Source organism: Lissotriton helveticus, chromosome 3_1, assembly GCF_964261635.1.
Source record: "Lissotriton helveticus chromosome 3_1, aLisHel1.1, whole genome shotgun sequence".
NCBI lineage: Eukaryota > Metazoa > Chordata > Amphibia > Caudata > Salamandridae > Lissotriton > Lissotriton helveticus.
In genome coordinates this window covers 328,935,795-328,960,860 of record NC_136061.1, presented here as the reverse complement: position 1 = coordinate 328,960,860, position 25,066 = coordinate 328,935,795, and the positions used below count along the sequence as shown (strand labels likewise).

Sequence of the window (25,066 nt, the reverse complement as noted above, 5' to 3'; positions counted from 1 at the left end):
GTAGTAGGCTTTCATCCACCCCCAATATGAAGTCACAGACTATGAGTCAAGATCTTGCTTCCCTGGCTATTGATGACTCTATAACAACAGAAGGTCCAGAAGGCCTAGCTGCTGATCCAAACACTGAATCATCTAACCTGGACAGGGTAATTATCGATAGCCCACCAGCTCGAACAAGGGGGCAGAAAGCAAAGAAAAAATTAAAACATACCATCAGCGAGCAACATACAAGTAAACAAAAGGGTATAGGTAGTCATACATATCGGAAGGGGTCGAAAAACCAAGTAGGGTTGAGAAACGACAAGGGTACTAGTCGTCCAAACGACACTGATGTACCACCACCTGAGGCTAACATAGTGGGGGGTAGTGCAGACTTTTGGGTGCGAATGGAGACTCTTGTCTCCACACTATTGAGCCCTATCTATCTAAAGATAGTAAGTATTGAAACAAAGATGTGCTCTTTACAAGAGCAAGTAGTGAAACTTGTAGGATGCCAAAAGCCATCTAGTGTCTCACCATGTCTACCACTACAAACATCAACCCTTAAAGGGGCATTATCCAAGCCCACCCAAAAGAAAGTCGACACAAAGGTAAAAGAAAGAGTAGAAACAACACAACAGGGGCCTTCGAAAGTCGCAATTATAACTAAAACTACAGTACCCGCAAATGACAACCTTAATACAAAGGATAGTGCTCAGATTAACAGAAAGGGCACCATACAAGGGAAATAGTCTGTTCCACCCAAAGAGAAAAGGGCGAACACCCAGGAAGGGGAGGGGGCATCTGGAAGGACTGGGCCTGAACAGCCGAAGGCTACATGTCCCCCGGGAAATTCAAAACGCTGTGACATACCATTGGTAATGAATTTACCACCTGAAAGTAGCCCTTATGTCGCGGTTCTTTGTAAAGTCCCCAAATTGCGGGAAGGGCAAACGGAATCAACAGAAACCCTCAAGAATAAAATCCTCCATTGGTTGACTTATAATTGTAGTTACCCCAATACGGGTAGGGAACAGATACTACTTACCCAAAGAGTGGGATAGATAGGTCCTGCACCGAAAACCTTTGATGGGGATTGTGTGATTATAAATTTTAGGTCATCGAACTGGGCACACGCGACTTTACTCAATGCCCCCCCACCGTCCCGTAGAGAATGTAAAATGACATTATTGCCTGTGGAGTACTTTTACAGACAATTAGGGATCAATCTCCCAGTACCCGGACATAGATTTTTTGCCTCAAATACTATAAACTGTGTGCCCCTCCCACGAGTAGTATACCCATCGCAGTCCTGCATCCCGCTATTTAATAGATATGAATGCCTATCCAGAATGGAGGGAAATGATTGACATACAATCATGGAAAAGGCACCATCTGGATTTGTGACAGACGAGATGCACACTTTTGATAAGGGTCGCGAGAATTTAATTAGAGAAAATTTACAAATGGGTAATAACATGGAGTACACAGTCGTTGGAACTAGTGAGAACAGCCTGACCTGCAAAACAGTTTTGGTTATTCCTGCTGAGTCTCCGGCAAAGGAGGGTGCCCCCATAAATGCAAACATAAACTTAAATTCTCCTAAAAATCTAGAAGGGATTCAGGGCCCGGAAAGTGTAGAACAGGAGGGGTATACGCTAACCACCTGGAATATCGCAGGATTAAAGAAAAAGCTAGACACTCCATTTTGGCAGGAGTTTATTTTCTATGGAAGTGACTTTGTTTGTCTACAAGAGACATGGTGTACCGACGAGGTTACTGTAGAAGGATATACATCTTATTGTCTTAATGCTGTACCCTCCCGAACAGGAAGGGCTAAAGGGGGGCTGTTGTTACTTATATCTACTAAGCTAATTGGTTGTAAAGTGATAAGTTATACACCAATTGGTAACTACAGTCAAATCTTAAGACTAATGTTTGCAAAGGGTAGGGATTTGGTTTTAATAAATTACTATAATAATATTTTTAATAAGGAAAAAGAATCACCACTAGTACCACTTGAGAAGGAGTTAGATAGAGTATTGAATCTCTCTAAGAAACTTGTGGTTATTTTGTGGGCGGGTGACTTCAATATTCGGGTATGCCCAGCGACTTTGACTAATTCATGTGGTTTAATGAAGACCCATAGTACCACTATGGTAAAAGATGAGTGCAACATACATTTCCCACATTGTAATTACGGTATGGCACTAAATACACTCTTGGCAAAATTTGATCTTGAGCTGTTAGATTGCTCAATGAAGAAAGGACATATTAAATGCCCAACATTCACGGGGAGGACCGGGAACACTAATATAGATCACATTGCAATTTCAGGAAATAGTTTCTTTAAAGATCTTTGGATAGAGGAGCAGGCGGTCAGCGACCACAATAGCATCTCCATAGTATTACTAGATTGGGGTAGGAAAATACCTACTACTGGAGACCGCCTTGTAGACATTATCCCGGTCCGGCCTAACGGGGTGAGAATAAAGTGGGATGGTGTAGATCCCCCGATGATCCAAAAAGAGGTGGTCACCAGATGTAGGGATGCTATCAATTACTGCCTTAAAGAGGATGTTGTACCCGAGACTTTATTAATAACTTTTTCTGAAATAAATAATGTAATCACAAAACTGTTAACTAAAATCCCCAGAGCGAATAAACAGGGAGGTACGAGGTGGTTTAACCCAAAGTGCACTAAGGCATTACACCAGCTTAAAATAGCGCTAGGGTCTAAGCCTCGTAACCAACTGATTATTCTGGAGCTCAGAAAGGCCTATAAGCAAACCTTGCTGATGCATAAAAAAGAACTGCGGCAAGATGCCTGGGATAAACTAAGCATGGCTGCTGACACTAAAAATAGCAAACTTTTTGGGACACTGTTAACAGTCCTTTTTTAAAGGAAAATTGTATTCCCGAACTTACATCTCATGTAAATTGCACTGAATGGATTCACCATTTTTCTAAGACTTTTAATCCTGGATGGTTTTAACTTTATTTTTAGATAATGATTTTACATGGCCAAGACTACCATTATTAATTGCTGTCGAAGAGGTGAGGGAAGGGTTAATAAATAGTAAAGGGGGAAAAGCACCGGGCCCGGACGGCGTACCGATAGACTTGTACAAAGACTTGATGGACTTATGGGTCCCGATTCTGACAACAATTTTTAACACTGCAGCCCTGGGAAATTTCCCTGCCACATGGGCACAATCACTTATTGTTCCACTCTATAAAAAGGGTTCACGTTCAGAGGCCTGTAATTATCGACCAATCTCCTTGCTGGACTCCTCCATAAAAGTGATGAGCAGGGTTCTTTTAAAAAGACTGGAAACCTGGGCCGAAGAAAACGGGGCTTTAACACCAGTGCAATACGGATTCCGCAAGGGTATGGGAACAATCGAACAATGCGTTAATTTAGACCTTCTCATCAACAAATACACGGTAGCCAAAGAGGGCAACCTGTTCATGTGTTTTGCTGATCTGAGTAGCGCGTTCGATCTAGTAGATCATTCCCTCCTGTGGAAAGTGTTGCTCGAATCTGGGGCCCCGGAGGAGATAGTATTTTTTCTGGCCAGAGTATACGAGAGGTTGTCATGCAGCGTAAGATATGGGCCTACAGGAGAACAAACTCCTATTTTTCAAGTCAAAAGAGGCATAAGGCAGGGCTGCGTACTGGCCCCCCTTTTATTTTCCCTTTTTATCAACCAAATAGCTACAGTATTAAATAACACCCCAGCAGATGCCCCAATAATTGATGGTACAGTGGTGTCTGTTCTGCTATATGCAGATGATGCTGTTTTAATTTCCCGCACCCCTTTAGGTCTTCAGCGGCTTATTGATGAATTTGCACATTTTATAAAAGAAAGGAAACTTTTAATTAACAAGTCTAAGACTTACACCATGGCCTGTGGGAAGACAACGAAGACATCAAGGCCTTTTTTTCTTGATGGTTGCAAAATACAAGCCGTTAAAACTTTTTGTTACTTAGGCATTACTTTTGAACAAAATGGTAAATGGGCAAGCGAGCAAGAAAACATTGAATTAAAAATGATAAGGAACACAAATGGGATTTTTTGTTTTGCAAGTAAATTAGGGGACCAGAGGATAAAAGACATGGTGACCATCTATAATGCCAGATGTGTCTCCTCAGCTCTGTATGGAGTTGGAATATGGGGTCATTCCTCCACAGTCGAGCTTCAAAAAATCGAAAACTGTTTCTTAAAACCGCTTTTGAGTACCCCAGCGTCGGCCTCAACTTATTTAATCCACCAAGAAACTGGCCTTAACTATACATCGGACTTAGCGGCTCTACGCCCATTGCTATTATGGCGCTCGATCTGTGATAAGAAGGAGACTGAGTTCACTCAGAGAATAATTAGAGATTGTCTCAAATTAGATTTTTGTTCTCGTATCCCTTGGTTGAGCTATATTATTTACTGGTGTAGTATCTTGTTTGATTTTAACATTTTAAAGGAGTCAGAATACGCAATCCCCTTTACAAAGAAAGAAATCAAAAATTCGTTCTTATTATATAAAAGGGAAGAGCGACTAAAACTAATTAGGCTCCCAAAAACTTTTATTTTTTATACACAACTCGGACTCAAAAATGGGTTCCAGGCATACTTAACGGAGGTGTCAAGACCCTCACACCGTTTTGTTTTGATACGTCTGAGGTTGGGGACCGCCCATCATTTAGTATCCTTCCCAGAGATATGAGAAAGGTCTTCTATGAAATGTCCTTGTGACAATATTTCCAACCAGAGTTGTTGTCATTTTTTATTATTTTGCAAATTTTATTCCTCCTTTAGGAAATTTTACCTGAAGCCCATCTTTTTAAAATATAATGTACGTAAAACAGTGGAAGCAATGAATTTATTGTGTGCTCTTGAGAATACAGACATTTGTTTCCGGGTCGCACTATTTTTATTAAAATGCAGAGCAGCCAGGAAATCAATAGTACCGTAACAATTTGCAACTGGTATCATGGAATAAGTATACGCTAGCTTACATTTATGTGTATATAGTTGGGGTATTAAGCCGAGTTTTTGACTCCGACATTACAGTGAGTATCGGCTCTTTATTTGCCCTTACCGCTCTGTATGAGAATATGAATATGCTTACTATGCGTTGTACTGTTGCAAATTTGAGCTCTCTTTATGCACATGTCACTTTAGTAAAAACCCTTGATAACATTTTAAGCTAGGACACTGTCTAAGTACAATGCTTTTAAGGAAAGTTTTTTTTATACATGTCGTCTTAGTTTATATGTGATAGTTGCCATTTATACTCTTTCAAATATTTATCAAAATGTTTCCCTTCAAGTGCTATTTATTGCCTGGAAATGAATGCTTAGACATATATGCCACCTGTAAATAATAACAATCTTGTATTTCATGATCCTGTGTAATTACATGTACATTTCTTGTTTTTGTCGCTTTTATGGTTGTACTATGCAAACCGAATAAAGCTTTCTGAACCTGAACCTGAACCTGAGTTGTTGATTGTGCATGCAGGACAGCGTAAGTAGGGCACAGTTAGATGATGAAGATTAGAAAGTATGTTAATTTAGCATTATTTAGGCCCAAGGATAATGAGCTCAGGGCTTGATTATATGTATTGGGATTTTCGGTAGTGTTATTCTTCCTTCATCTGCAAAGGAATTCTAGCATCTCACTTTCCACAGAATTACTATTAGATGAGAATGAAGGCTGTGGGAATAATGTTACTGTGAAAATATGTACAAACGATGAAGTGTGTTGAAAGTATGTTCCACGGCGTTGTTAAATTGGTAAAAAGATGTGGTTTGTTGCAGAGATGTGTGGTCATTTGGTATTTAATTCAAGAATGAAGGAAGGGAATCTGGGGAATTTTATGTTTTGGTAATTGGGTAGGTAGCGAGGTGGCGGTAGAAGGGCTGTTGACCAGAATTAGAGTGATAGTATAGTTGCAGGTAGCTAGTGAATTGAGCCAAGATGATCGGTTTGTGCACAGATGCAGTGACTAGTGAATAATCCGAAAGGAGCGGGGAGCGTAGGGTGTTGCAATTAGGTGGGATGAGAGACGTCGAGGGCTCAACTAATTCATTATAAACTATAATCTTTTCCAAGTATGATGTGTCATTAAGAAAAAGATCCAAGCAGACTCAGCCACAATAAAATTGTATACAATATTACACAGGGAGTTTGGGGCGTGGAAGATACCTGCTAACATATGCATCCTTTAGATCTTTTGAAAGTTCACCTGTATTACGGATACACTTGAGACAGTGGAATCATTTAATACATCAAAGAATGTTCCTGTATTGACGAAGGTGTGCATGTAGACACAGCGGGTTTAGACAGTAAATACAAAACTGGTTGCTGGCTAACAGTGTACAGAGGAAATACAATGCGACAATATTTACTTTAAGGAGTTACCTTGATATAATGGCACAGGTGAATTATAAAGTCGTCTTTAGCATCTTCCATGACAAGAGTGCCACCCATATTGGATGTTGTATTGTGAAGGTCAAAAATAAGGTCGTAGGCTTCATTAGTTCCCTTTGGGCCAAATAAACGATTTATTTCTTGGGCCCGTGCAACTTCATAAGGCATATCCTCAGTCTCCGCCATGCTGTTTACATTTACAAAGAAAATGAATTAATTTGTGTATTCTCACTTAAAGTCATTATTCGTGAAAGTTCTCTTGCACAGCATAATCAGGCATGCAATTTATAATGCTCTCAGTCAAGGTTTTGATCAATCTGCAGTTGTATATTCTAAGCTTCAGTGAGGCACAGGTCATGAACAGTATGTTCTCCAATAATGTACAGGTGAGGAAAATGTATAAAAAGCGTTTTAGGTAGTATTTCAGTCGATGACAACACAACAAATTGAGTGGGTTACCAAACTCTGCTTAATCATCGCAATGCTGCGAAGACAGTCTCCAGGGAACCCACTTTTCACCCCCTCTGTTTATAATTGCTGTGTCCTTTTACAAACCTGCTGAAGTGAGCTTTAGATCTTAGAGGTCTCTCTTCTCGAATTCTGCAGCTTAAAAAGAAGCTCTTAACCTGTGTAACTTTAACAAAGATTCGTGCTACGGTGAATAGGCCGCCCCTGCTGCCTGCCAGACATATTCTGAAGACATTTTCAGTATGGTGGGTATTATTTCACAGAAAAAGTGTTTGTCAGCCAGACTGCCATGTATGTCATGATGGACTGGTCTGCATTTTGTTTCAAACACAAAGATTTCTCTCTTTGAGCTATGCGGTCAGTGACTACCAGGTTGCACGTGGCTTCTGGCTGGAAAAAAACATAGCGGGTATATTGTTTGAAGCCCCCCATACTTTTAGTTGATCTTATATGCCAAATGAGGTGCAGTTTGTGCGGGACCATGCCTATCGTGAAGGTCTACCGACCTCACAGCCTGCTGAGGCTACACCATCAGAAACGCAGAGGTACCTCCACCTCTTAAGGAGGTGGAGGAACGAAGACTTGGGCAGACTCTGGGGTATATTTACAAGAATTTAATGCCATTGTAGCGTACATTTTTTGATGCTACGGCAGCATTTTTTTCCTTGCCATATTTACAAGTTGCTGCAAAGCCCAGTTAGAGGCATATTTTAAGCGTTAACGTAAATTTTTCACAGCACCGCTTAGCGTAACTTACTGAAAAATTAGATGAAGGTAGGCGTTCCGGCGAAAATACTCCCTCAATCAACAATGCGATATTTACAAGAATTTCCTTGTACGTCACTAAAAAAGAAAAACTGCCACTAAGTCACATTAGCGGCAGTTTCTTACCACTAGGAATTGCCTGGTCTTACAAATAACGCTAACCTTTACAATAGGGGCCTCATTTATGAGGGTTTGGTGCAGGACAGAGCCACAAGGAATCTTGCTGCTCTGCCTTCGTCAAAAGAAAAGTGCAGGAATGTGCTGTATCTGTTAGATACAGTGCATTCCTGCCCTCTTCCCAGCACTGTTGCACAATAAGTTGCCATGCGCCAACACAGGCACCCTTGCACTGTGGTGCAAGGTTGCCTGCATTGCAGGGCTTATTGATTTTTTAAATCAATCATTTGAAGCAAATTCCTCTTTAAATGTCACATAGAAAAAGGATAAAAACGAGGAGAAATGAAAACATTTCTCCTCTTTGCGCCTTCCTAATGCCACCCCTCGGGTGGCGTTAGATTCTGACGCATTCCCAGGTTTACAATTTCTCGAAAATTTAGGAATGCTTCTTAGTTCATAGGTGTTGCATAGGAACACCCCCAGCAACACCCATGGAAATCCCCTTTCCCGCAGTGTTCTACATGAAAGGGGCACACATTTACCAGGCTATAAAAAGCCACATAAAGTGGCTTTACATGGGGGCACTACAGGGCGTATATGAAAGATGGCCGCACCACTGTGAGGCTCCGACGGCCCATGAGATATAATCCGTCATCATCCTGCTCCCGCATGGACTCTAATTCCAAAAGCGATAAAAATTAAAATTGGAAAGGTCCTGGATACAGCTGGTGAGATCTGCTACAAACTGGTGGCCATGAATTTGGTAATCAGAAAGGCCTTCCCCAGACCCTGCAAAAGCGTGTACACAGGGAACGAGAGTGAAGTCCAGTGGGAGGAGCCGAGGCTTGCCGCTGCTGGTGGAGCCACCTGCCTGACCTAAGAGGGCATCGCAGCAGATGGCAGGATCGGTCCTCAGTCCCTGAGGGCCTAGAAACGGCGGCAATTGATGTCTGAGACTGCAGCGAGATTTGGCCTTCACGCTCGACGGACGAGGCACGGCTCCAGGCCAATTAAGTAGGCCACGAAACAGCAGGTACGCAGGGAGCGGGAGCAATGTCTGGAGCTGAGGCCTGCCACTGCTGGGGGAGAGACCCACCCTGGCCTATGAAAACACCCCAGCGGCTTGCAAGGACGGACCTCTGTTCCTGAAGGCCTGGTTGGAGCGACTATTTGTGGCTGCCACTACCACGAACCCGATCCCTGAACACAAGCGGTGGCTGAGACACAACTACTGGCCATTTAAGTAAACAACCTATGCTCCCACTGACTAGGGGGAACTAGGCCTATAAAACAGGGAGAGCGAGGCATGAGTGCGGAGCTGGTTGCATCATGATTAAGCTGAGATACCTTCTCTGCCCTGCGTGAGAGGTGTGGCAAGCAGCGAGACAACCCCTCTCTGGAGGCCTGGGCCTCGTGGCAACTGGCAGCCTGAGCTGGTGTGTGATCTGACCTCTGACAGCCTGCGGCAGAGAAGAAGCAATCATGGGTCATACATGGAGAAATCGGGAACAGCCAGCACACATGGTAAGAATGGCCTGATCAAGGTCCTCTATGTTACTAAACTAGCACCCAAAAGTGACTAAATACTGTACCCTTCCAAGCTGGAACAGAGGGAGAGAAGAGTAGGGAACCACCTCTCTCCCCAATAGAAGCAAGGAGAGTCGAGACCTCTTGGAGGCATCCCACTGCTCATCTGAAGCGGACCCACTGCGCAGGGTATTGATCGCCAGTGAGGAGTGACCGATCCATCAGTACCTGACACATTCACGGCTGCCTGGGTGGGTAACTGCTGGGAGGCGGAATTAACACCCAATGTAAACAGGATAAGACTCCTGGAGCCGCATTGAACCCTCCCCTGAACACCTAGAGACAATGTGAGTTTTGATAGCCGCACCAGCTGGATCGGACTCCTTACAGAAGAGCCGCAGCAGGCAGAAAATACAAACCAATAGTTGAATTAATGCAAAACTGATCAAACTAAACCAGCACCATGGGAGACACCTACCAGCATACAAGCTAGCAACTTCCAGGCAGCAGGTGAAAGGATCAACACAACTAATTTAACCTTACCTCGGGTGTGAGCACTGTAGACACTGTATTACTCAGTCAGGGGGGACAACAGCCAAGAGCAACAGCTGTACAGGATGGGTAGGACAATAATCAAGCAGGCTAAACTACCATTTGAGTCCTGGCAGACGCCCCGAGGCCAAGGCGATAACTAGCAGCAACCCACTGATCCACCAAACGACTCCCTGCAGGCCGCAGGAGATGACCTAAAAGCTCTCCTCATTATCATGAAGCACAGCCTCGCCTCAATAGAGACCAAAATGGACACCATGTGCAATCGGATAGACTTCATGGCCCAAAAACTGGAGAAGCATGATCAACGTATTGGGGAAGCAGAACACCAAATTTCCGATCTGGTAGATACCGCAACAGCCAGGAAATTGCAGTTATCGCAAATGGACCATCTGTTAAAAGTTATTGCCGCCAAGAATGAAGAGTTTGACACGCGCTGAAGGCGCAACAACATACGTATTCTGGGAATGCCGGAAAGTGCCAACACTGGCAAAATGGGAGAATACGTTGAACAACTGCTTTGCAAAGACTTCGGCTCCAACGCATTCTCTGCCCAATTGCTGGTAGAAAGGGCGCATCGCTCCCTATGCCCCAGGCCACCTCCGGAAGCACCATCCAAGCCTATAATAGCCAAGCTACTTAATTATAGGGACCGAGACACTGCATTGCGGATGGCAAGAACAAAACAGCAACTTGTGTAAGAGGCGCACAATATTGCTTTATTCCCAGATTTCACGCTCGCGGTCCAAGAAGCCAGGAAGAAATTTGCAAGAAGAAACTACTCCAGGCACAAATAGATTATGCGGTGATGTATCCAGCTTGGCATTTGAGTCACTCATCAGCGAAAGCAGCAATTCTTCACTAACCCGCAACAAGTGGAGGACATCCTTAAGAAACAAAAGAAGAAGCGGTTGAATTGAGAGAGAGAAGAGTCTTAACAATATACCTCTTGGTCCGGGACACGTCTTCTTTAGGACCTTGAAACCCTGTCAACAAACCACTAAAGGAGCGATAAATCGCAATCCCGAACTGGTGTTTTATTCGGGCATTATCATTAAATGTTACCGTTGTTAACCTAATATATACGGGCGCCTTCACAATATAGGTAAATTTAATTAAGCCATACTTGTTGTATACTCAACGCACTATATGTACAAAAATAAATAAATTATTTATAACAAAATGCCCTCGTCTAACAGGCTCGAACCGGCAACCTGTGAATTCAAATGTAAAAACGGAAACGTTAACCTATGTCTATACACTCCTTGTTCATCGAGGTTAAGGTAAATAAGACTTATAGCTCACAATTATCAATTGCCGATAATATATGCTTATTAAAACCATTACCAGCATCCAAATGCCTCAGCTCAAATTCAACATTCAAATAATATAGCCCAAAGCTGAAGTAAGAAAGGGGTGAAATCAAAGGGAAAAGGATATCAATGGGAAATGAAGTTTATGAGTATATGGAGATACAGTACTATCTTGTTACCATTATATCTTTCAAATATACAGTATCTCAGGCAGTTGTCAATACATTTTAGCCATAACAACTCAATATCTACGAAAATATGAGTGTGTAGAAATTCAATACTATACAATTACCCATCAAGTATGCAGTTACAGAAGAGGTTAGCAATGCACTTATACCATAACAATTAGGTATCTAAATTTGTAACAAAAATTGCTAATTAGTACAACACAATTTCATCAATCACCCAGAAAATATTGAAAGTCTGGATCTAAATTCAAACCATCTTCCACAGCTCTTAGTTTCATGATCCATTTGGCCTCAGTACGTCTTAACTTGAGTGCTCTATTACCTCCCCTTCTATCAATCACAACATGTTCAATACCATGATAGAAACATTTTTGCTGCTCTTGTTCGGTAATATTGTGGACCAGGGGTGCTGAAATGGGATATCTTGTATCACCGTTTTTAAGTGCTCGAAAATGCTCCATCATTCTATCTCTCAGTCTTCTGGTGCTACCCACATAGATTTTTCTGCAGGTGCAGACGATGACATATACAACAAAGGTTGTCTCACAATTAATAAACGATTTTATACTGTGCAGCCCTGTATCATTGTATTCAAACTCTTTGATCTTTTTGATTGCCCATCGACACGAGCTGCATTTACCACAATAATAGAACCCAATAGGACGGTTACCTAACCAGTTCTTCTTAGACATCTGTCTCGGGTAGCTAGGGCTAACTATATTAGCCGATGTAACACCTTTCCTAAAAGTCAGAGATGGTCTCTCTGTAATAAAGGGTAAAATATCTTTATCATTCTTAAGGAGATGTCAGTATTTCTCCAGAATCGCAAACAGTTTGTGACTACCTGTACCAAAACTCGTAACTAGTCTGATTTTCTGGGGTCACAAATAATTCACCATTTCACTTCTTGGTTTCAGTGTATCTTCTCTTTTTAGTTTTTTTTGCCTTTGTTATTGCTCAAACAATAGTTCTTTTGTCATAACCCCTATTCCTGAATCTGCATGCCATATCATGTAAGTTGGTTTCAAAATCCTGATCTTGTGAACAATTCCTTTGGGCTCTGAAAGGTCCAAAAAGGTCAGGTGATGTGTGTCATAATGCGTTGTAAATGACATATTAACTTCATTGGTATTAAGGTGATCAAAGAAAGCGTGAAGTTCCACTGTAGTCCCTCTCCAAATTAAAAGGCAATCATCCATAAAACGTCCCCAATAATAAATATGATCGATCCATTTCATGCCTCTTGGGCCCCAGATCCACTCCGCCTCAAACCACCCCATTGAGAGGTTGGCAAAGGATGGAGCGCATCTGGAGCCCATTGCTGTACCAAGCATCTGTCTGTACCAATTATTCTCAAATAGAAAAATATTATTCTCCAGTACAATCTGAGTCATTTCCATGATCATGCTAGTATGTTCAAAATATTCAGCAGGTCTTTTATTCAAAAAGCTCTCCATAGCTTTCATTCCTAATTTGTGATCAATATTGGAGTATAAGGAGACCGGATCACTGAAATAATATCGAGGGACAGAATATCGACCATCAAAAATATCGTTGACAAAATATCGACAGTCAAAATATCGAGTTTCTATCTACAAACAGGTAAGTACAAAAATATCGAGTTAAAAATATCGTTTACAAAAATATAGTTGTAAAAAATATCGTATTTACTAAAAACAGTGTTAAATTAAATTAATATTAATAATTAATTACTAAAATATACTTAAAATTACTTAAATTAACTTATAATAATTAAATAATTAATGAAAGTTAAATAAATATTTTTTTATTTCATATTTATTAAAACATATATATATAGTAACAAAATATAATAAAATAATACCCAAAAACTGAAAACTGACCCTGAACCCTAAAAATACCCCTTTACCCAAAAACCCAAAACTGACCCTGAACCCTAAAAATACCCCTTTACCCAAAAACTGAAAACTGACCCTAAACCCTAAAAATACCCCTGTACCCAAAAACTGAAAACTGACCCTGAACCCTAAAAATACCCCTTTACCCAAAAACTGAAAACTGACCCTGAACCCTAAAAATACCCCTTTACCCAAAAACCCAAAACTGACCCTGAACCCTAAAAATACCCCTTTACCCAAAAACCCAAAACTGACCCTGAACCCTAAAAATAAAAACGAATTTTTTTACTATCTATATTATATACTTACATATTTTCACTTTCTATATTATTTACAGTCGATATTACTTCACTTACCTTAAAAACGATATTTTGGCTGTCTATATTCTGTCCGGTCGATATTTTGTCCAAACGATATTTTTGACTCGATATTCTGTCCAAACGATATTTTGGAGTCGATATTATAACTGTGCACCAAGGAGACCACATCCAATGTCACCAGAATCATGTCAGGTTCCCACACAACATCACTCATTATATTCAGTACATGTTTAGTATCCTCAATATGTGAAGGAAGGTTCTGAACATATGGCCTTATGTACAAATCAATAAATTGGGACAGTTTCTCTGTTGGCCCACCAATACCCGAGATAATGGGTCTGCCGGGCGGTTTCTGTCGATTTTTATGTATTTTGGGCAAGCTATCTTTTTGTTACAGACTTGGATTTGCATTCACTACTTCTATGATCATAACATATAAAAATGTTCTTTTTTGAGGTAATTTGGAATTTATTCTTTAATTTATTAGTATATGAGGCTCTCTGATTCACAGAGGATATCTTTCATGTTAAGTTACATTTTATTAATTCTACTCATTTCGTATACTAACATCCACTTAGGGTGATTCTAAATCTTTTTTCTTCCAGCTTACTGTATTGGTTTAGTTCTAATGGTGGAGGTGACATACCTTGACGATTATATTTGAAATTTATTGATACTTTGTATTTGCTTTTCTGGGTTGCAGCCCTGATGAAGTCAATGATGCATGTATATAGCATATGACGAAACACGTGTTGGCTGCCAAGGATGTCGTTTGGAGGATAATTATTTAATTACTTCTGGATGCACTCTACAAGCTGGATACCTGAGTTTTGTGTTCTACAACTGAAAATGTATTACATGGACTTTTTTACTTTGTTAAAAGAAGAAAAGATTACTTGGACTGCTTCTGCACTTATACATAATTTCTGTGTTACTTGAATATATGTAATGTTTAATTTATACTTTTGTAGAGCTCAGGGAGAATTTCGTTGTGATTATTCATGTACCCAGAATTTATTTTGGGTTTTGAGAGATAGAGTGGTAACCTATTCCTCTCCCTTGGAGCACTCGGTGATTATACTTTATATTACTTTGCCTTTATATACAAGTTGTGCGCCTGAACCTATACCTGGTTACCAGTTTTTCATGTGTTAATTGCAATGATATACTCACCCTTGCTCCCGGTGGCTCGCCACCCCGATCTAGAAGTAACCCAGGTACTAAGATGTTGCCAACTATTAGATAAAATTGGCATTACGAAATGGTGAGATCTTTATGTTTATGAGGTTTTTTGTACTAAAGAACAGTTTTTTACATACAGGGACCCTGCGGCGATGGACCTATTTATGTATGTTAGACTGTGACAGAGTGTGAGAGCGGCTACTCCAGACTTCCCCAACAAGCTGCCTACACTAATCCCACCACACCACTTACTACAAAGTACGGATTCCATGGACGTTGTATCTCTTATATACAGCAACTTAGACGGCCGGAGAGGCAGCTCGGATGCAGTGAGAGGAGGAACTGGGTGAATCCTCCGTTTTAGCCTTTTATGTTGTTATGTTTTTCAGTTTCTTTTTTGGGTCTGGAGCACAAAGCGCCGGGACACTCCTTTGGAGTAGCCGTTGCGCTATACAAGACCCATAAATAACATAACAAATAACATAACATAACCCCTTAGTGAAGACAAATGGCGTAATTGCTGTCAACAAACTGGAAATGCATCTGCGAGCAGCTAGCAGCCCATCATATATTTTAAATATGTTCATAGATTATACTACACCCCTGTTAAAATGCTCAAATTCAAACTATGTGACAATGGCGCCTGCGACCGATGCGGACATGAAGCTACAAGGTTTCTACATGTTGCATGGGAATGCACAACAGTCAAATCTTGTTGGAGCCAGGTCTTTGCAGCCGTAGGACAGATCCATAACGCCACTAACAGAGTCGCCCGTAGTTGCGCTCCTGGGATACACGGAAGAAATACCTTCAGCATACAAACTGTATGTGGCGCTGGGCTATTACTGGCCAAGAGTAGGGTTGCGTGGAGGTGGGACAGAGGGCGGGCGCCTAAATTTAAAGAATGGATTTGAGACCTTCTTTTTTGGCAGGAACATTCATTGACCTATGAGGAACTACTCCCTGTATCCTCGAGGCCAAAAGACATTTGGGACCCCTACGCTTGTATTTGATAACTAATACAGACATACTAGGTGGGCAGGACGCACCCTACCCCTAACGGACAAGAATTCCAGAGGGGTGTGGGCACATTGGAAAACCTAAGCCACAAATAGGATGTCACCTGGGCTCTAAGAAACCATACACTAGTTAAATGGTACAGACAACTAGATACTTAAGAAAGTACAACTCATTAGCTGATCATCTGAGTTATAGCACTAGGATTTTAAAATGTATGTTCTAAATTGCTGCAATGTGCATATTGCTTTCTAAATTATATTGAGATATTAACTCGGTGCTCATGTTTTTGTATGTCTGTATTGTTTTTGGAAATGACAATAATAAATGTATTTAAAAAAAATGTAAAAAGTGGTTTTACGTGGTCTTGTAAATATGCTGTGGCACATTGCGCCACCAGAACGTCAGCAACAGGAAGCTGGAGACAGGGAACTGCCGAAAGCCAGAGGCTCTCTAGAGCCGTCGGGAACCATGGAAAAAGGAGAGATACACAACGAGAAACCGTTGAGAGAGCAGAGAAGCCCAGTCTGGAAGATCGTCACTGAAGAAAGGAGGCGCTCAGGTAAGGTAGCGTTGATGAGGGCAAGCATGTGCAGATAGTTTGAGCATCTTTTATAGCCTAGCACTCGAGCTGTCACATGTGAAGGTGTGCTGACAACATGTCACCATCAATTAGGCCATGTGTGCATGTCTATGGTTGTGTGGACATGTGCCAAGATTGCGAATGCAACGTGCTTAATGTCTTTCCCGTAACTAATGTTCCTCATGTATACAATCATTGTTGGACATATACAGAGTGCACAAACATGTAATTGATGGAACAACCACTGCCACCAGGGATTACTCAGATCAGTAGCACACATGATACATTGGGACAGTTAAACTACCAACATGCGGGACTGTTCCCTAATACTAGTACTATTTACACTCCATGTTGGACAAGCGTGAGTGTGCATAATGTGCAGGAACAGGAGGAAGCAGGGTCATGACAATCAACACCACCATACGGCTGTGCCATTGAAGGGAGAAGATCTACCGCCAGAGGGTCACCCTTATTCACCTCTGGCAATAGGAGGTCAAAACCCATTACATGCTTAAGAAGGAGTCCAATTGTCCACCTCCTGAACCAGATAGCGCCTGGCCTGCAGCCCACATCCCAGCACTGCACTAACATCCCTCCACAGACCAAACTACTCGCTGTCCTCCACATGCTGGCATCAGGAACTTCAACCTACCACCACCAGAGTGGCATGAGCATCACAGGCATCCTTTTCCAGGTTCCTCTCCACTGTCCTTGATGCCAACAAAAGCCTGGCAGCTAACAACAACGTCTCCAAGGGCATATCGTGTGTGTCTTAGAGGAAATCTACACTGCTATTGCCAGTGCAGACACACAATGAATGGATACCAAATACTGTCAAAGCTATGGCCTACACTGGCCCCAAGGTGTCTTGCTTTGCAGTGTGTGCAGGATACTAGTTCAATGGTTTTGTGCAACCTCACAACACATCTAATAACTTCTGTATAGTGTCCCTACAGTGGGCACAGTGCACCACCATGTGTTGTAAAACATCTCACAGGGTCACAGACATGCACGTTCATGCCCATGCCTCACACATTAAAACAGCAAATTCCTAATCAGAAATATGATGGGTACTCTATGAGGAAAAGTCTGAGGCTGATGTTGTGCAAAAATTGGTAGAACAACATTTTGTCTTGTCTCAAAACACCGGGATGAGGTATATGCACCGCACCATATTTATGGTGCATCCCTGTGCATGTCCTTGCACTGGTGCCAACAAATCTGGGCAGTGTCAGTGCTGGCACACTTGTGCCTTGTAGCAAGGTTGACTGTGCTGCATGGTTATTTATTCTGTGCATGAAGGGACACGTTTACACAAAAATATTCTAGCTTGCAGCACACATGGAATGAGCTAAAACGTACAACTAAATACATGTGGAGTGGTGTGGCTCACTAGTTAGAGGCGGCAGACCCGGAAGCAGAGAACGGCCCGGGACCAGGGTTCAATTCCCGACGCGGCAGGGTCGTGGACCAGGGTCAGCTGACTCGATAATTCTCGCCTCGGTGTCTACTCTACCCAGGGATCACACTCGGCAACTCTGGGCATTAGCTTGCCTCATCTCTACAACGGCCCCCCACATTCGCCGGGGATGCCTGGTTTCACCTTGGAGATACCCAGTAGGGACCATCTCACAGGGATAGCCAGGACGGGTTCCCCAGCGGTCTACAGCGCCACGATGCCTCAGGGCAGCAGTGCGCTTTACAAGACACATACATTTACATGTCTCCTAGTCTTGCCTGTCAAACGTCGCACTTTCAGAGCTGTCAATTTCCATACAGCCCCAGATATGTGAACCTGGAGCCACCTCAAAAGCTATGGATGTTGGAGAGGAACATCCAACCCAACACCAATTGCCCAACACCAATTGCCCAACACTTAGCTGTAGCGGCCCGGCCCTATGTGGTAAGGCAAATATGATCAAGGTTAACTTGCTTTGCGCAACCCTGTAAATATGTTTTTTTTTTAACAATACAAGAACATAAACAATGGTGATATCTAATTGGCGTTTGAGCCTTGTATGCATACTGCCAAATCTTTGACACAAGTACATGCTTGGTTGACACATATGTGTGTGTCTCGACAATGGGAGAAACCTTACTGGAAAGGGGTGAGTACTTGCCACATATGTAGTCACACATAGAACATATGGAAAACAGTGTAACTTCTTCCATTGCATGGATTGCCAATAAAACATTGTAAAGTATGGCGCAGCATGCATCTGTGAAGGTATGCATGTTGAGAACCCAGACACATTTTGAAGCAAAGACATCTGATCAATGAAAGCCACATACACAACATATGTCACATGAAATAACCATAGACTGTTGCCAGGCATGCAACAGCTAAAAAATGGTACAAATACAGGTCAAATATCGCTTAGCGTTATCTTATTAACTGCATTACATGTTAGAGTAAAGTTTTAATAGCCGAAATAAAAAACCTCACGAAGTATTCAACTCTTAACCGTGTGTGGCACAAAAATTCAAACAAACTACACTGGACTGTCACCTTCGGTCTGCAATGCTGCCTTTCGATTGCCTGCCTGTTTCTGCTTAGTTTTGTGCTTTCATGCCAGCACTTCTTGCAGTTCCTCACTGTCCTCTTGACTTCTGCGAAGGAATTCACCTTGTTGACAATGGACTGCCATATTGCGTTTTCGGTCCCCAATGACAACTTGGAGTGACAAAGTCCTGGTGTTGATTCTCCGTCACCTCCACAATCAGGATCTCATTCTCCTCCTGACTGTATCTGCGGTTTTTCTTCCTCTTACCCTGGGACTCTTGCTGGTCATGCTGGCTGTTGGTGGGGGCTTGGAGGGTTGTTGTCCTGTGCTGAACCTGATCCTGGCTGCTCCATTCTGCATTCAGATACATTTTATTTCCTTAGCTATGTATTTGTAAGCTCTTTTTGCCACTAGACATTGAAAAGTGACGTTGAGCTGACTAGCGTGAACTTTTTTACCACTATTTGGCCGGCCGTCACTTTTTTTCACGCTAATGTGAATTTATTTAGCGCCTTGATGCTAAAGTTAGCGTACGTTTTCGCTGCTGCTAGCTAAACCCTTACGTCATGTAGCGACGTCTTGTAAATACATTGCACACATAACATTAGGACTTGGTGATCGGCAGCTGTAAAAAAATTGCCACTAAGCAGTGGGAAAACTGCTTAGAGGCAATTCTTGTAAATATACTCCTCTGTTTTCTCAAAGGAGTAGTGAAGTCATGAATGCTTGGCGATGGTGACAGCTATGTTCTTATAGCTTTCGGGCACCAAAAAGGTTCTTACCCACCATTTAGGGCTTTAATGGCAAAAAAGAAAAGCCTAAAAAAGAAGCAGTCCTTTATTAATATAAAATGGACTGTAAAAAAGACATTGTAACCACTCGAATATATAAAGAACAACATAGGCATGCAATAGAAAACATACTATCAACAATCCTTTCCTTTACTCTTCCTACAATATCAACATTATCGTGTGAAATGTGAAAAGACCAGGTTAACATCGCAGCCCATTATTGCAGTAAATCTGGCTCGAAGAGGACACGCTCTCCGTTCAAGAAAACACTGTTCAGTTTATCGTTTCCAGTGTTTAAAGACAGGTAACACGCCACGAACATGTGGGTGGGTCTTGACTACAGCTCCCTATTCTTTAGTGAAACGGGAGACTGTGAGTGGACACAAGACACCTCCATGTTTTATGAGCTGGATCGGGATATTTATACCAGATTTCAGCAACTCCTGTTTCAAGTATAGTTCATTTCAGAATATTCCTCCTAATAAAAAAGGCCTTATTCTCTTATATGGTGGGTCTCCCGGAGACCGAGACCAGGTCATGCAGGCATCAGAAGTGGCATTGCCCTAATTATACTTACAGAGGGCTACAGATCCTTCCTTCAGTGGAGGGATGGAGGGAATGGAGAGGACATATGGAAGTCATGAATTGTCACCCCCTGTCAAAGGGCAGTACCTGAACCTAAAATGCATTGGGAATTCATTAGTAACAGGGTGACTGTATCACGAAGAACTATCAAAAACTATCAAGAATTTGGGTAGCATGAAATGATCATACACAGAATATTTTTTCAAACTTAAGCATGCATCAATAAATGAAAGCAACATATTTGAATATTGGATATTTGAAGATGAGACTAGAAAGTGATGTGATGATTCTGTGATGAACACAATATCATCTATAATAAATACACAATAGGTTTTTACAGTATACCATTAAGCAGCTGTGCACAGGGAGACACGAGCTAGGATTTGGGGAGTGCACAATGAGAATTTAGACAAAGACTGTCATCAGTAGAGCCCACCCTAGGATGCCGCTGATGGAATCAACATAAGGCAAACTGACTGAAAACATGACAAGAAGGGAGTATCAAGCAACAGGGTGTCACTTGACTACACTATTGCAGACAACACATAAGTGTATTTATTATATGATATTTTAGGCAGATTAGACTTAATCTAGTCCACTGATGTTTTGCTATTTAAAGTGTTTTTGGGCCTATTTGACAGGAGCACGACTCCCACCAAGCTACTGGTGCTACCATAGTGGGCAATTACATATATTTTTTAAGGATGAATATGTCAGTGAAAACTGTGAAATTTTAACCTTGCGTTAAAAAATTCCATTATCATAGACGGCACCTAGTGGGTGTCCGCAGGAGACTTCCAATAGAGTTTCCTTGAACATAAAAAAAAGCTCACAAATTAATTATCAACTTAATGGCCATTCACAAATATTTTCAATACATTCCCAAAGTTGATCTTTATTTCTAAAGGACTAAGCAATGTTTGATGGAATCCAGGAGTTAAGTAAAGACTTATAACGGAAAATACTATTATTGTCACTTTATATTTTTGTAACGTTCAGTGCAAAATTATTTTTTATAAAATACTTTTCTTCACAGATGTCCCTTTGAAATTGGCAACATTCGGTGAACTTTCCAAGCATAACTATATCACTCATGCCTGTATCATTTAGATTGAGCAAACATTCCACGGTAGTGAGTACACAACACAGCCTTTAATGAAGGGGAAGAAACATCTTCACATAAAAAAATGAACTATAAGTGAAGGTGACATTTTTGAAAAGAATTGTGCATTTCAGAAATACAGGGATTCTTCAAATGCAGATTTTGCACAATGCAGATAATCAACAGTCATAGTTTTAGGCAACACATGCATACACCAGTGAAATTAATAAAACCGTTCTTATAAATGCAGTATTCCTGAGGCCTTTGTAAATCAGGTTTAGGTTTGTAAATAAGAATATGAGCAGAAACTAAGCTTCGCTAGCTGAGATGTATAATTCTGTTGTTAATGAAGCCCTCACGGCTTACAACAGAAGGTTAACACTTGACATTCAAATGTTAGTTCGAAATCTGCTCTTGACCCCGCGTGTCGCTCCACCCCTTATTAATTAAGGGTCCATGGGCAGAAAGGGAGAATCCTGAACTTTCACTCTCATTCAAGACCATTAAGAAAGCCTACACGATGCTTTTTCAGTTCTCAGTATTTGTAGATTTATTCTAATAATAGTATCATGGAGGCGGAGCCAGCCCTGACCAATATGGCCGCTGCACCAATCGAGGTGGAATGAATCTAAGCGTGCCCTCTTAGATATCGAGATAGGGCAGTCAACAACTAGAGGCAGTCTGAGGCCTACATCCTGCTGAAAGACCACGCCCTATCCTAACACGAACACCCGACAGTGAATCGGAAATTGAGGGTCCCGGCCCAACAACGGGCGCACCACACTGTTACAACTTCACTGCGGAGGGAGCAGAATTGGCAATCACCAGATCAATGGGGCCCACCAGCGCAGCCTGAAACTGGAGTGGGCTGCAAGGGGAACGTAGTAAAGCAATCCACCCAGGAGGCAGCAGGGGAGTGAAGCAGCAGTTCATCAGAGTATCCCGAACTGGAGTGGGTTGCACACGGACCGCAAAAAAAGGCAATACTGCAGGAGGCAGCGGGGGAGTGAGATTAAGGCCCTTACCGCCGCTGGAACCAACGTGAGGCTCCAATCTGCGGGTCCCTCAATCAGCATAACACCCAGTGAGGACCCCATTGAAGGACAACCAGGAACTGCAGAGAAGGCAGGCAGGCTGTTGGCTGCTCAACTGAGACAACAGGAATCGCAACTAGCAATACCAGCGATTAAAGATGAGCTGGGGACCATCTTAACCACCCAGGGGACATAGTGAATATGTTTGCCACCTTTTATACATCACTGTATAAAGCTGAAAATATTTCCACCCCCAAAGAGCTAGACACCTCCCTTGACCCCCTTCATCTCCTTGTCCTCAATGAGGAGGGCCGTGCGATACTAGAAGGAAAACTCATGAAAGAGGAGATCAATCAATCAACAGATTTGTAGAGCACTGCTTGTCACCCTTGAGGGTATCCAGGTGGTTGTAGGTGCCAATTAATTAGCCGAATAGCAAGGTTTTCAGGGACTTTCGGAAATCTGGAAGAGATCAGTAGATGGGTAGCTCGTTCCATGTCTTCGCTGCTAGACAGTAGTAGTGACCTCCGCATCTGCTTTGTAGGATGCAGAGGGTGAGGGTTTAAGACAGGGATGCGGAGCGGATGTGTCTGGTGTGCTGATGGAAGTTCATACAGTGGTTCAAGTAGGTGGGTCCACAGCTGTGTTGGGCCCTGTATGCATGGGTTGGGAGCTTGAACTGTCAATCTGTACATCATGCCAGTGGAATTCCCTGAGGTAGAGGGGGATGTGGGTTCATCTTGGGAGATCCAGGACAAGTCTGGCTGTGGCATTCTGTATAGTCTTTAGTCGTTGAAGGAGGTAAGTGTTGAATTGTCTGTGTGGTTGTGGAATGCATGGAACGCATCGAATGCTCCAGCATTGAATGGGTGGCCAAGGGAACGGTGGAACTAGCAAAGGAGAGACGGTTGGCAGGCTGGCCGGTTGCTCCCTCTTCATTCTGTACTTAACACAATAAAGATTACCACCTTTAACCTCCCCGTTTGGTGCTTCGTTACACTGGCAACATGGGGATGGTGGCTTTTGAAGAGGAAAGCGTTCTGTCATAGGAGCTGGCAGCATCCACCCCACAACATTCCCTCCTGCCCTAAACTAGTCCATGGTAATAAACAGGCCCGCAGCAGCACCATAACAGCAGTGATGTTGTACTCCATACTCCATACTAATTTAGACCCTGTGTACACATGTGTGTAATGTTACGTGAGCCCAGCTGTGCACTTATGGAGTGTGAGGAACCACATGGGCCCAGAGTGTTCCTACCAACCTGCCTGCATCGGCGGCATGTTTCCCCACTGTTTATCACACTTCTATTTTCACAAGGCATAAGCATGATTGGAGCAGACATGCCTATTTAAGGAAAGTTGAGGCATAAACAGAGAAAAGGCATTCTTACTTTTGGAAAATTATTGAATTCTACCTGAGCTAAACATAGAAGGCATGATGGCACCTACTCAGTTCCTTGGTGTGCCTGGTGAGCCTGTTGTATTATGGAATAACTGGAAGGAAGGATTTCAGGCTCAATTTGAGGTAAATGGGGGTGACATATATGCAAACTTGCACAAATTGACCAAGTTGAAGCATTGCCTAGGGGCATAGGGGCATCGTATTTTAAAATACTTACCACCCTTAACGGAGGCGGAAGATGAGGAGGATTCTGATTGTGTTGATTATGAAAGAGGGTTAAAAAACTGGATTTAAATTATGGGAAAGGAGGAGGATGAGCAGGATTCTTACTGTGATGACTATGAAAGAGCATTAAAACTGGGTTTAAATTATGGGAAGAAAAAAATGTAGTACTGAAAAGGTTTACGTTTTTGCAAAGACCCCAAATGCTGGGGAATCCATAGAATATGTAGATTGACATCTACATGCAACTACAAAGGTTTTGTGGATAAGGTGCTGGAGAACTAACTGGTACAGAAAATCAGAGACAAGCATACACAAATAAAGTTGCTGAAAACATTACTAAAGGCCATGGATATAGCTAAAAGGGCAGAGAATACGGAGGAAGGTCTCATGGAATTGGCATTAAGTTGTGCTGGAAATGTGGAGGTGGTACAAACGAATTCATCTAGTACTGTGAAGAACAAAAATGAGACTGCTTCTTTGCAGGGAAATTAAATAGACCAAAGGCGTTACTCTTGTTATAAGTGTTACCTGAAAGGGTATACAGCTACCAATCCCAGTTGTCGAGTTGTAGGGCTGGTGTGCAGGAGGTGCAAAACAAAGGGGCATTTTTCCAGGGTTTGCCAAAGGAAAGGGGGATTTCCCAATGCAACAGCATCTGTTTGCATGGTGGGGGAAGAAAGTTTGGGAGGTTAAGAAGAAGAATGTATTTTACAAATTAGCTAAGCAAGAGTTGCTTCTGAGGCGGTGCATCCTTATTGTACCATTAAAATGGATAGAGTAGAGAGCGTGCAATGGTAGATTATTGTGCTCATTATACCTTGATTGGTGGGGAATATCTGGATACATTTTTCAATCAAATAGTTTAAACCAGATATCAAACTTGTAGCTTATGGAACCAAGCCCATAGACTTACTGGGTTACCTTGAGGGCATGTTGGAATTTCTGGGGGCATGGTCTGTGACCGGAAATGGCGAGAGAGATTTCCTGAGGGATTCCAAGGGGAGTTAGGTTTGCTCAAGGGCTTTACCCACAAGATTGTGTTGAAAGAGTGTGTGTGTCCAAGGATACATAAAGCTCCCACTGTGACTTTGGCAATGAGGAA

The 25,066-nt window shown here is 42.2% G+C and overlaps 1 protein-coding gene across 1 annotated transcript in view; it reads right to left on the bottom strand.

Moving 5' to 3' along the window:
• Window positions 1–25,066, bottom strand: part of ASPA (aspartoacylase) — a 232,071-nt gene that overhangs the window by 144,829 nt on the left and 62,176 nt on the right. The window contains exon 2 of the mRNA XM_078679939.1: window positions 6,402–6,597. Coding sequence (XP_078536065.1) covers window positions 6,402–6,597 — 196 coding nt within the window. The remainder of the gene's footprint in view (window positions 1–6,401; window positions 6,598–25,066) is intronic.